Below are 12,279 nucleotides of genomic sequence, written 5' to 3'. Positions count from 1 at the left end.
GCACTGTAGGTTATTTAACGGCATTTCTGGCCTAAAATCACTGGATGCCACTAGCACCCCACCTCCCAACTGATAATTAAAAACGTGTCCAGACATTGTTAGGTGTCTTGACTGTGGTTGAGAACCACTGATCTAGATATTTGATTGCTTCCAGTTCTACTTTTTTGGCAAGGGTTCCCTGTGGGTGGTGACATGCCCTCCACCGGGAGTCCTGTGGTGTCTGGCGGTCCCTCTCTTTGTCTTTGACATGCTGTGTTGCATCGGGCTTTGTTCACTGTCTCCGGGCCTCTGAAATTCCATTCTGTTTCCTTGAAGGGGTATTTCTGTGACCAAGAGAAGGCACTGAGGGGCTCTTTAAGGAGTAGAGGATGGAATCCTCAAAGGTCAAGTTTAACAAGGATGCCAAAAGGACTTAAGAGCATGCGTTTGGGTTTAGAAATCCCATGTTGTGGCTGGCTGTAGGATGGCGGAAACTGTGTGGCTGTTTTATTTGCAGCAGTGGGCGTGGCCCAGATCAACTGCCCAGCCATTCTCCTGGGAGGCGGCAGGCTGTAATCTAGCACTCGCCTTTCTTAGCGCATAAAGCAGATGGGCAGGCGATAGGTAAGTCAACCCATCATCCATCCATGGGTGTATAGTTCCTGTGTCTCCCCATACCCACTTGGGTGTGTACATTTGGTGTACGAGGTCACCCTGACTCGGGAGTTGTAGTGGGGGTCCCAGGTTGACAATTCGCTGCCAGCGTCTGTCCAGGTGCTGCCCTGCAGGCTGGAGGTCTCGGCTGGGGCACCTGGTGTCTGCCTCTCTGAGCTGACCTGAGTTGTCTTCCCTTCAGCCCTGGGTCTGTCCGAGGGCCCAGGCCAGAGTAAAGATCAGCTGTTTGGCTCTCAGTATGTAGATGTGGCCTCAGGGCCACAGGGTCATTGAAACCTTCAGCTGCCTCAACTGTGGCTGTGTTGTCCCTTCCCCAGCCTGGTTTCTGAAGAGGACAGCTGAGAGCTGCTCAGAGTGTGGCTGTGTCTACCTGTGATGGTCTGGAGGGCAGCTATGTATTTAGGCAGGACTTTGTCAGTTGACAGGTAAAACCAAAACCCTGAACCCAGCCCTAACCTAAATTCTGGCTTTCTTGAGGAAAGAGATTTATTAGCTTATGGAACTGAGGAGGCCACATGGTGGACAGTTTCAGGCACACCTTGATCAAGGAGGGCCTCTCTCTCTCTCTCTCTCTCTTTCTCTATTTCTTGTTTTCCTCTTCCTCTTGTTTTCTTCTTTCCTTAGTGGGTGGCTTCCTCCCCACCCCTGCTTCTCCAGGAGTATTCCCTGCAGTTCTAGTTGAGAAAGAGCCTGTCTTCCCACCAGTCCCTTAAAAGTCTCAGGGCTGATTCTCATTGGCTTAGCTGCGGTCACATGCTTATCCTTGAACCAATCAGTGTCTGGGGATGGACTGGACTGATTGGCCAAGCTGTATGACTTGTTCTGTCCTGGAGATGGGGTGGGCTGGGCCACACCCAAGGCACATGAGGGAGCCTGGGGGCAGAGGGAGAGAAACCATCATGGTCTCTGATCTTACCTTGCCCAGGACTTGCTTCCTGGTCAGCAGCTGGTGATCTTGGGCCACCTGTGTCCCCTCTCTGGGTCTCAGTGCCTTTCTCTCCAACATGGGGTCTCAGGAAGATTAAACAGATGAGCTCTCTGCTTGGCTGGTAGTGAGTGCTCAGTGCGCTTGTATTTATCAGATACTTATCAAGTCCTGCTCAAGGAATACCTCTCAGTCACGGTGACATTTGAGCCGAGACCTGAGGACCCATGTGCATCTGGGGGAAGAGTGTTCTAGGCAGAGGGCACAGTATGTGCAAAGGCCCTGAGGAGGAGACCCACGTGGCAGAGCCGAGTGAGCATAGGAGTTAGAAGGAGAGGGGGCAGTGAGGGCGGCAGGGCCAGATGGAATTGATCACGGGTCGAATTTTGTACTTCATCTGGTGAGTACTTTGAAGCTGTACTGATTGCCATGGTGGTTAATTCTGAACATGTAACTGCTTCATTGAGACTCTGGAGCCAGGATGCCCAGATACATATCAAATTTTACCACATTATCAGCCTTGGTGGTTACTTACTGTCTGTGAACCTCAGTTTCTCCATCTGTAAAATGGGGAGGGTATCATTAAGAAGCCATCCTGGAGATGAGGACTCAAGGGCACCTGGGGTATCTGGGACTTGACCCCAGGGAGTGGCGCCACAAGACAGGGAGAGAAGGAGCCCTGGCGGCGGTGCGAGGGGGGGGCAGTGAGTAGATGACTCCATGAGCAACTGGGGCTGGGTCCCTGCTGTGACTTCAGGGAGGCAGCGAAGAGCATGCACCTGAGAGTGGTCCCACCCCAGGATCAGGACTGTGGGCACCCTGAGCTCAGATGGTTGGGGCTCTGGGGGACAGTGTAGAGCACATCGCCTCTGGGCTGAGCGTTGCCCTGTGGAGTGTCAACGCCACGGCTCACCTTCCTGCCTGCGTGCACCACACGTGGTGTCCCCAGAAAGCAGCGGAGGGGATAGAGGGACCGCTGGAGGGGCATGGGGGACGCGATGCATCCACTCAGATGGAAGGCGCGTTGGGGATTGAGGGAATGGATAGGCCTGGTCTGTTTCCTTGCTATTATCAACTTTAAGGCCGTTTTGTTCCTAGTGCCCAGGTTGGAGTGGGGGAGGTCGCTGGGTCTGGGGGTCTCTGGCCCGCGGCAGCCTCCGCCCCCAGCCGGCTCCTCTCTGCTCCAGCGCAGGCGCCCACTGCTCGCTTCCCACCCACCTAGGTGGTCCAGTACATCGGGGAGATCTGCCGCTACCTGCTGAAACAGCCGGTGAGCGAGGCGGAAGGGCGGCACCGCGTGCGCCTGGCGGTGGGCAACGGGCTGCGGCCAGCCATCTGGGAGGAGTTCACGGAGCGCTTCGGCGTGCGCCAGGTCGGCGAGTTCTACGGAGCCACCGAGTGCAACTGCAGCATCGCCAACATGGACGGGAAGGTGGGCGCGGGCGGGGCGGCCCGGGCAGGTCTCGGGGTTCAGGGATCGCTGCTACCTATGCGTCGCCGGCCCCGTGTCCCCAAAGAACAGCCTGGATTGTGGTGGGCAGCTCGGCCAGGGCACTCGGCTGCTTTCTTCTGGCTTGCCCAGTCATGTGACTGTCGCCCCTGAGTTCAAGTTCACAGCGTGACTGTGTTGCCCTGGGCAAGCGCCTCAGCCTTTCTGAGCCTCAATTTGTAGCAGTGGAGGTGGCAGGGGAGAGCAGGGCTCTGGGGGATCCAGGGCCAGGAATGGGGTGCTGATCTCCTCCTACTGGGCAAGTCACTCAGACTCCTTGGGTCTTTGTCTCCTTATCTGTAAATGGGGTTAACAACTTACTAGGTTTGTTCTAATCACCCAACATCATGAGCTGAGCACAGCATCCCTTCCCCATGCAGCAGGCACTCTGCAAACAGATGCTTTTATGATTAACAATTATTATCTCCACTCTGCCCTCTCAGGACCCTCCTTCTCCCTTATCAAGCCCTTCCCATCCAAAGTCGGGAACAGAGAATGAGAAGAATAATAAAGCGCCCTAGGGGGTAGGGGTTCTTTCTGTCTCTCGCTGCTGGGTCCCCAGCACCTGAGGACAAGGCACAGTCCCCACCACGCACATCTGTTGAATGGACAGCCCCAGAGCACACTGTGGCTGTACCAGCAGAGGTTGCCGCTGTAACAAACATACCCAACCGTGTGCAGCGGCAGAAACCCATTAGGCCTTCCTGCTCATAGAACTGAGCCAGGCAGGGTGACATGCAGTGGGCAGCGGGCAGAAGCTCTGCCAGCGTCCCTACGTGGCTTCAGGATCACTTTGGGCATCCACTTCCTGCCAGCCTGGAAAGTTTTAAGGACCAGGAAGTGGCGGCCAGCTGGCAGGTCTCCTCACATGACTGCAAGGGAGGCTGGGAAGGTGAGAGAGGGGGCATGATTCCTGGCAGGATGCTGCACTTAATACCCCCCTCTTTCAGATCAACCAAGGTCACAGAGTTGGGTGACACTAGGAGTGCTAATTCCAGGCCCTGGGGCAGGAGAGGCAAGGTGTGTGTGTGGGGGGAGGACACCGTGTCACCCTGGGGCTCCTCGTTGACTCGGCTGGCCGCATCCCAGGTCGGCTCCTGTGGCTTCAACAGCCGCATCCTGCCCAATGTGTACCCCATCCGCCTGGTGAAGGTCAATGAGGACACCATGGAACTACTGCGGGATGCCCAGGGCCTCTGCATCCCATGCCAGGCCGGTGAGCAGGGTCCCGCCCAGTCCCCCGGGGAGCTGGGGCCCCCCACCTCCTGCCCACCCAGCACAGCCTGAGCGCTGCCTCCTCCCCAGGGGAGCCCGGCCTCCTCGTGGGCCAGATCAACCAGCAGGACCCGCTGCGTCGCTTCGATGGCTACATCAGCGAGAGTGCCACGAGCAGGAAGATCGCCCACAGCGTCTTCCGCAAGGGTGACAGCGCCTACCTCTCAGGTGTGCAGACCCTGGGGGCTGGCTGTAGGGATGGCAGGTCACCGTCTTACCTCCCCCTCTCCTCTCTGCCAGGTGACGTGCTGGTGATGGATGATCTGGGCTATATGTACTTCCGGGACCGCAGCGGGGACACCTTCCGCTGGCGTGGGGAGAACGTCTCCACCACTGAGGTGGAGGGCGTGCTGAGTCGCCTGCTGGGCCAGACAGATGTGGCCGTGTACGGGGTGGCCGTGCCAGGCAAGCTGGGGGCTCTGGGGGTGGTTCTAGGGTCCTGGGAGCAGCCCCAGAGGAGCCCAGCCAGGAGGAGCTTGGAGGTACAGGTACCCTTGTAGGCAGGAGCTAAAGCAGTGCACAACCTGGACAACTGCACCCGACAGGGTGGCGGCCTGGATCTGGAATCTCTCCTCGTGCCTGATGTTGAGCCTCAGTTTCCTCATCCAGAAAATGGGCTCATGAAATCAGCTGTGGCTCAGGGCTACAAGGAGTGCAGCAGGAGCTCCATAAAATGTTTGCTGCTTTGGCAAGCATTATTCCAGGTGGAAGGGCCTGGAGATCAGAAGCCAGGGGCCACCGTTGGAGGGTGGATCTGGTCCCATGGAGGGGGGAAGGGTGGTGGTCTCAGCCAAACCTCTGTCTCCAGGGGTGGAGGGCAAAGCAGGCATGGCGGCCATTGCGGACCCCCACGGCCAGCTGAGCCCCAATGCCCTGTACCAGGAGCTGCAGAAGGTGCTGGCGCCCTACGCACGGCCCATCTTCCTGCGCCTCCTGCCCCAGGTGGACACCACAGGTGCGGCCCCCTGTCTCTCCGTGTATCCATCTGTCTGTTAGTTCCTCAGTCATTTACTTATTTGTCCTGGTTCAGTCCCTGTGCCAGGTCCGACATAATGGTTCATGGCCAGCCAGCACTGTGGGCTAAGCCCTTTTCTTGTTTTATTTACATACTTATTTCTTTCCATTTCTCACTCCCTCTCCCACTGGGCATCCTGCAGTATTTGGTGCATTTCTTCATATTCAGCATTTTGTCTGATGACTAGGAAGTTTGAGCAAATCATCTCACACCTCTGAGGTTTCCTCTGCTGTAAATCACCCTTCTTCGTATCTTTGACCCGTCTTTGTATTGCCTCATCTTTCTTTGTGATTTACGGGAATTTCCCATAATAGTCTAGATGTTAATTCCTTAGCGGTTTCAGACCTTCTAAATCTCTTCTGTTTTGGAATCTGTTAACTCTGTCCATGGTGCCCTTTATTGAAAAGAAGCCTCTAATTTTGATACAAACTTAAACACCACCACCACTACCACCTCTGCGTTTTCAATTTTGTGGTTTGTGCTTTTGGAAGGCAGCTATGCTCACCACTCTGCCACCAATGCACACAGGTTTGTGCTTTTGAAGTTTCATTTGAAAAGAAAAAAAACCTTCCCAACTCTAGAGCACACAGGGATTCTCCCTCTATCTTTTTCTACCAACCCTAACCCTGTCTTTCACAAAACCCTTCTTTAATAGTCTACCGCAGGGAGTGCAAACTTTTCCTTAAAGTCCCAGATAGTAAATATTTTCAGTTGCGGGCCACAGCTTCTGCAGCAATAATTCAGCTCTGCAGCTGTAGGGCAAAAGCAATAGTAAACAGTGTGTACGTGAATGGGCGTGGCTTCCTCGTATGGTGGGCCGAATCTGGCCCGTGGGGTGGGCCGTGGGCCTATAAGTTGCTGACACGTGACCTACTGTGTGACAGACCCAGCCCTGTCACCTTCTTGGTCTTGTGGGGTGTCGGCACGTGACCAGGCAGGGGGTACACAGAGTTTCAGGCCATGATGAGGGTGGTTAGGGAGGCCTCCCTGGAGGAGAGGGCATGAAGCTGAGATCCAAAGGCCAGGGGGGAGTCAGGCAGGCAAAATGGGGAAGAATGTTCCTAGCAGAGGCCTCTTCAGAGGCCTGGAGGTGCAGGACAGGATGGCGAGTTGAGGGGGGGATTCCTGGAATCCCCCTGCCGAGTCCCCACCCCACCCCCACTTCCACCCCCATCCCCACAGGCACCTTCAAGATTCAGAAGACGAGGCTGCAGCACGAGGGCTTCGACCCACGCCAAACCTCAGACCGGCTCTTCTTCCTGGACCTGAAGCAGGGCCACTATCTGCCTCTGGATCAGGGTGTCTACACCCGCATCTGTTCAGGCGCCTTCTCCCTCTGACGCTGTTCCTCGGCCCACCAGAGACTGCACCAGGCCCAGCAAGCAAGAGGGGCTTGAGCCAGACAGCCCTGCCCTGTCCTGGGGGCAGAGAAACTGGATCCCGGGAGGAGCCTGTATTTCCCGCCTTCACCCTCCTCCTCTCCCCGTCTGGTTGCCCCCTGCCTGTCCTCCACTCCTGTGTCTGTGTGTGTGTGTCTGTCTCTGCTCCCTGCTTCTCGGCCTCCCTGCTGTCCCTGACTGCCCTCACCTCTCTCCTCCATCTCTCCTCCCCTGCCCTCTTCCTGCCGAAAGTAGAACAGACATTTCCTGGGAGCTGGGGTCTGTGCGGAGGCCCAGCTGCCCTGGGGGCCTCCGCGGGTCCTCCCCACTGGGTGGTAAACCCGAGTGGGGCCTCCCCACCTCCCTCTCAGCTGTGCCTTAACAAGGCCCACCCAGCCCAGACCTCCCTAGGCTGCTGGATTCCAGGACGTTGTAGCCCTGCACGAGCTCCAGGCAGGCCCTCCACTCTCCTTGCTGAACTGAGGAGCCGGGGGTGGTCCGCCTGGCCAGCCCGGGGGCAGGGGGGCCTCGGCCAGGGATGCAGGTCAGCAGGAAGTCTCTCCCTGGCCAGGCCAATTGCCTTTTGCCCTTCCTGTCCCTGGTGGGTCTCCCTTGCCTTGCCTGCCCTTCCTGATACCCCAGAAACTTGTGGAACTGACTGTGACCACTTGGATGTTTCCCCTGCCCAGACGTCCCTGTTCAGGTGTCTGCACGGAGCTTCTGCTGGAGGGGCCCTGAAGATGGCTCTGGGTGGCCCACTGCTCAGAGGCTCACCCTGGCAGAGGCCTCTTGGGGATCCTACCTGGTGTGGCTGCTGGAGGGACCCATGGGAGTGGAAGCAGTGGGGTTGGGGGAAGCCTCCGGGCCAGGGATGGCATCTGAGATGGTCTCTTGGGCCTCAGGCGTTCCAGCCTGTTGAATGTCCCGCTAGCCTTGCTAGTGACAGCTTGGACCCTGGGTTGGTGACATCCTGAGACAGCCCTGCCAGGATGGCTCGGACATCCCCATCAGCTTCGTCAGTGGCCCATCCCGGACAGCCATCGTTGGGGCCCGCCACCCAAACTGCCCCTCTGTCCCTCCCTCCGGCAGCACCGTCCCACACCTAGAACAGCAAGGCCAGTAGCAGGTGACCCCATGCTGTTTTGCATGGGCCTTTCTAAGCACTGAGATTTTGTTTCCTAGCTGAATTTAAGAAATAAACCTGCGGAGTGTCTGGTGCCTGATGGGAGCTCAGTCACTCACCATTTGTCCCCACGTGGCCCAGAACCCTGTGTGTTTCAGGCCCCTCCCCGGGGAACACACAGTCATCAGACATGAGGAAAACACACTCAGCCTTTGCTTACAGCTCCGGTTGCCTCTTCTCCACCTGCAAGGCTTCAGGGGTCTGGGGATGGGGGCGGGGGGTGGGCACAGGGGTTAGCGTTCTCGCCACCTCCCTGCAGCCTCTGGGTCCTCCCGGAGCCCCGTGCTGACCTTGATGGTCCCAGGAGAGGGACAGCCTATCTGCCTATGGGTTCCGGCAGGTGCACAGGATGGCCGGGGACAGAGGGTGTGTCCTGGCATGTCCGGCTGCCCCAGGAAGGGTGCCCCTCTGTGTGTGGGTCAGCACATACGGCCATAGCTCTGGGCGAGAACCACTGAGCCTGCAAGGGTAGCTGTCTGAGATGGGATTTGAACCCAGGACCTTGTGCTCCAGAGTTCATACTCTCAGCTCCCACCTTCTGCTGTCCCCCCTCCAGAATTATAATGTCTGTCTCATCTCCATTTCAAAGGACAGAGGAAGAAAGTCTTATGACAATGGAGCATTTGCTAGGAAGGAGCACCCAGGGGGCGACCCTGGGGATGGTTAGGGGGGTGGATGAGTTCTCGGCCAGCTCAAGGATGGATGAACCATTGATGTGTGGCGCTGGTCCTTGGCTGCCCACAGTGCAAGGAGGGGGATGTAAGGTATAGCCTCTGAGATGCCCAGTGAGGGTGGGAGAAGGATCTGTTGCTGGTGGGGATGGAGCTCCCCTGGTGTGCTGATAAGCAAGTGCATTCTGGGTAACGTCCCTTCAGACATCCAACCACCTCCAAAGGTATCATCATGGTCCCCGTTCGTTGTACCGATGAGGAAACTGAAGGCACAGGGAGGGGAATGAACTCATTGTCAGGGGCTCTGGTGAGAAAGTGGCCCAGTGGGGACCTTTCTCATTGCAAAGCCTGTGACGCTAGCTGCAGCAGTGTAAGAAGTTCTCTCCAGACCAGCAAGAAAATAATCCTGATGCCCCCTAGGATCAGGCTCTGCGTTTGTTTGCTTTTTAAAATTAATAGGGGACTTCCCTGGTGGCGTGATGGTTAAGAATCTGCCTACCAATGCAGGCAACACGGGTTCAATCCCTGGTTCGGGGAGATCCCACATGCTGCGGAGCAACTAAGTCCGTGCGCCACAGCTACTGAGCCTGTGCTCTAGAGCCCGTGCTCCGCAACAAGAGAAGCCACCACAATGAGAAGCCTGCGCACCGCAATGAAGAGTAGCCACGGCTCGCTGCAACTAGAGAAAGACCGCGCGCAGCAACGAAGACCCAACGCAGCCAAAAATAAATAAATAAATAAACTTATTTAAAAATAATAAAATTAATAGGTTTTACTTATTAGGGCAGTTTTAGGTTTACAAGAAAATGAGCGGAAAATACAGAATTCCCATATACCCTCTCACCTCTGCGTCACTGTTTCCACTATAACATCTGGCATTAGTGGGCTACATTTGTTACACTTGATGAACTAATGTAGATACATTATTATTAAGCCAAGTCTGCAGTTTACATTAGGGTTCGCTCTGTTATACATTCTGTGGGTTTCAACAAATGCATAAAGACATACATCCACTGTTATAGTATCACAAAGAATAGTTTCTCTTGCCCTAAAATTCCCACGTTCCATCTCTTCATTCCTCCTACCCCAACCCCTGATCTTTTTACTGTCTCTACAGTTTTGCCTTTTCCAGAGTGTCATGGACTTGGAATCACACCATGTGTAACCTTTTCAGACTGGCTTCTCTCAGCAAGATGCATTTGATGTTCCTCTATGCCTTCTCGTGGCTTGATAGCTCTGTATTTTTTATACCAAATGAGAAGCTCTGTGACTTGCCCCTGGGACCCTCGGTAAATCAGGAAGAGAGCTAGGATCTGAAGGTGCTGTGCCCTGAGCCTCTCCTTTTTGGAGGGGCCCTGGAAGGATGTGCACAGAGGGGATGTCTTTATTTGTGTTGTGGGAAGAAAAACGCCCCAGCCTGGCGTTGGCAAGTACACTGAGAGGCAGGGGCTGAGAAGTGCATGAGGGACCAGGAAGGAGGAGCAGCTGCCCGAGAGGGCACATGGAGGAGGAGAGTTGGGGGCCAAGAGCTTCCTGAGGATGGGCGGCTGCAGGCTGAATCCCTGCCCCACACCCCTTGAGGGTCTCCATCACTCTGGGGAAGATTCCAGGCTCTGGCTAGCACTGTCATCCTGCAGGCTTTTTTCCTTGCACCACGGATGGTTGTTTCCAGCCTGTGTCTGGCCTCAGTGCCTTCGCTCCTGCTGTCTCATGTGCCTGAATCACTGGTTTATTTTTTAAGTGAGCTATTATTCATACACCATAAAATTCACCCTCTTAAAATGTGCAACTTAGTGGCTTTTAGTATATTCACAAGGTTATGCAACCGTCCCCTCTGTCTAGTTCCAGAATATTTTCATCATCCCAAATGGAGATCTCATGTCCCTTAGGAGTCACTCCCCATTCCCCTTCCCCAGCCTCTGGCAAGTACTACTTTCCATCTCTACGGATATATCTGTTTTAGACATTTCATAGAAATGAAATCATATAATATGTGGCCTTTGGTGTCTCACTTACTTCACTCAGTATGTTTTTAAGATTCATCCAAGTTGTAGCTCATTTCTTTTTATGGCCAAACAATATACCATTGTATGGATAAACCACATTTTGTTTAACCATTCACCAGGTGATGGACACTGAGTTATTTCCATTTTTTGGCTATCGTGAGTAATGCTGCTGTGACCATTCACACAAAAGTTTTTTGTGTGAACATGTCTTGAATTCTCTTGGGTATAAACCTAGGTGTGGAAGTGCTAGGTCACATGGTAACGCTATGTTTAATCTTTTGAGGAACTGCCAGACTGTTTTTCAAAGTGACTGCATCATTTTATATCCCCACCAGCAGCAGTGTGTGAGTTTCCAATTTCCCACATCCTCATCAGCACTACTTGTTTTATTATTGTAGTCATTCTAGTGGGTATGAAGTGATATCTCATTATAGTTTTGATTTGCATTTCCCTGAGGGCTAATAAACAGGACATCTTTTCATGTGCTTATTGGCCATTTGTATACCTTCTTTGGAGAAGTGTCTATTCGGACCCTTTGCCCAATTTTTAATTCAGTTGTCTATTTGGAGTTGTAAGAGTTCTTAATATATTCTGTATACTAAACCCTTATAAGATATATGATTTGCAAATTTCTCCCATCCCGTGGGTTGTCTTTTCACTCTTTTGGTAGTATCCTTTGAAACACAGGTTTTCATTTTGATGAAGTCCAGTTTATGTATTTGTCTTTTGTTCCTCGTGCTTTTGGAATCATTGTCTAACCCAAGGACAGAAAGATTTTTGCATTTGTTTTCTTCTAAGAATTTTTTAGTTTTAGCTCTGACATTTAGGTCTTTGACCCATTTAAATTTTTATACACGGCATGAGGTATGGATCTGTATTCGTTTTCTAGTGCTGCTGTAACAAATCACCACAAACTTAGTGGCTTAAAATAACACCAATTATAGCTCTGAAGGTGAGAAGTCAGAAATGGATCTTACTTGACTAAAATCAAGGTTTGGCAGGGCTGCATTGCTTCTGGAGCTTCTGAGAGAATCCATTTCCTTGCCTTTTTCAGCATTTAGATACTGCCAATATTCCTTGGCTTGTGGCCTCTTCCTCCATCTTCAAAGCCAGCAACAGTGGGTTGAGTCTTTTTCATGCTGTCAATTCTCTGGTCCTCCTTCTTCTATTTTTAGTGACCTCTGTGAGTACATTATGCTCATCCAGGTAATCTCTTTCAAGGACAGCTGATTAACAACGTAATTCCATCTGCAACCTTAATTCCCCCCTGCCAAGTAACCTAACATATTCACAGGTTTCAGGAATTACAGTGTGGACACCTTAGGGGGACCATCATTCTGCCTACTACAAGGTTCAACTTCATTCTTTTTTTTTTTCTTTTTTCTTTTCTTTTTTGCCTGCACCATGCAGCATGTGGGATCTTAGTTCCCTGACCAGGGATCGAACCCATGCCCCCGCGTTGGGAGCAGGGTCTTAACCACTGGACCGCCAGGGAAGTCCCTCAACCTCATTCTTTTGCATGTGACTGTCTAATTGTGACATCATTTGTTGAAAAGACTATTCTTTTCCCATTGAATGGTTCTGGCACCCTTGTTGAAGACATACGGTTTGTTGTTGCTGTTTTTCAACTCAGTTCTATTCTATTTATATATATGTCTATCCTTATGTCAGTACCACAGTTT

General features: G+C 53.2%; 1 protein-coding gene across 4 annotated transcripts in view; it reads left to right on the top strand.

Moving 5' to 3' along the window:
* SLC27A1 (solute carrier family 27 member 1) overlaps positions 1-7,991 on the top strand; it is a 30,787-nt gene extending 22,796 nt beyond the window's left edge. For 2 of the 4 annotated variants that reach the window (XM_059918129.1, XM_059918130.1), the window contains exons 8-12: positions 2,802-3,011; positions 4,158-4,284; positions 4,374-4,748; positions 5,152-5,298; positions 6,541-7,991. In XM_059918129.1, the coding sequence (XP_059774112.1) occupies positions 2,802-3,011; positions 4,158-4,284; positions 4,374-4,748; positions 5,152-5,298; positions 6,541-6,698 (1,017 nt within the window). In that variant the 3' untranslated portion in view covers positions 6,699-7,991. The remainder of the gene's footprint in view (positions 1-2,801; positions 3,012-4,157; positions 4,285-4,373; positions 4,749-5,151; positions 5,299-6,540) is intronic. The other 2 variants (XM_059918132.1, XM_059918133.1) reach the window with 2 other exon arrangements.
* Positions 7,992-12,279: the final 4,288 nt, after the last annotated feature.

This window comes from Balaenoptera ricei, chromosome 3, assembly GCF_028023285.1.
Source record: "Balaenoptera ricei isolate mBalRic1 chromosome 3, mBalRic1.hap2, whole genome shotgun sequence".
NCBI classification, from domain to species: Eukaryota; Metazoa; Chordata; class Mammalia; order Artiodactyla; family Balaenopteridae; genus Balaenoptera; species Balaenoptera ricei.
The sequence above is the reverse complement of the archived record's forward strand: the minus strand, read 5'-3'. Positions and strand labels throughout refer to the sequence as shown.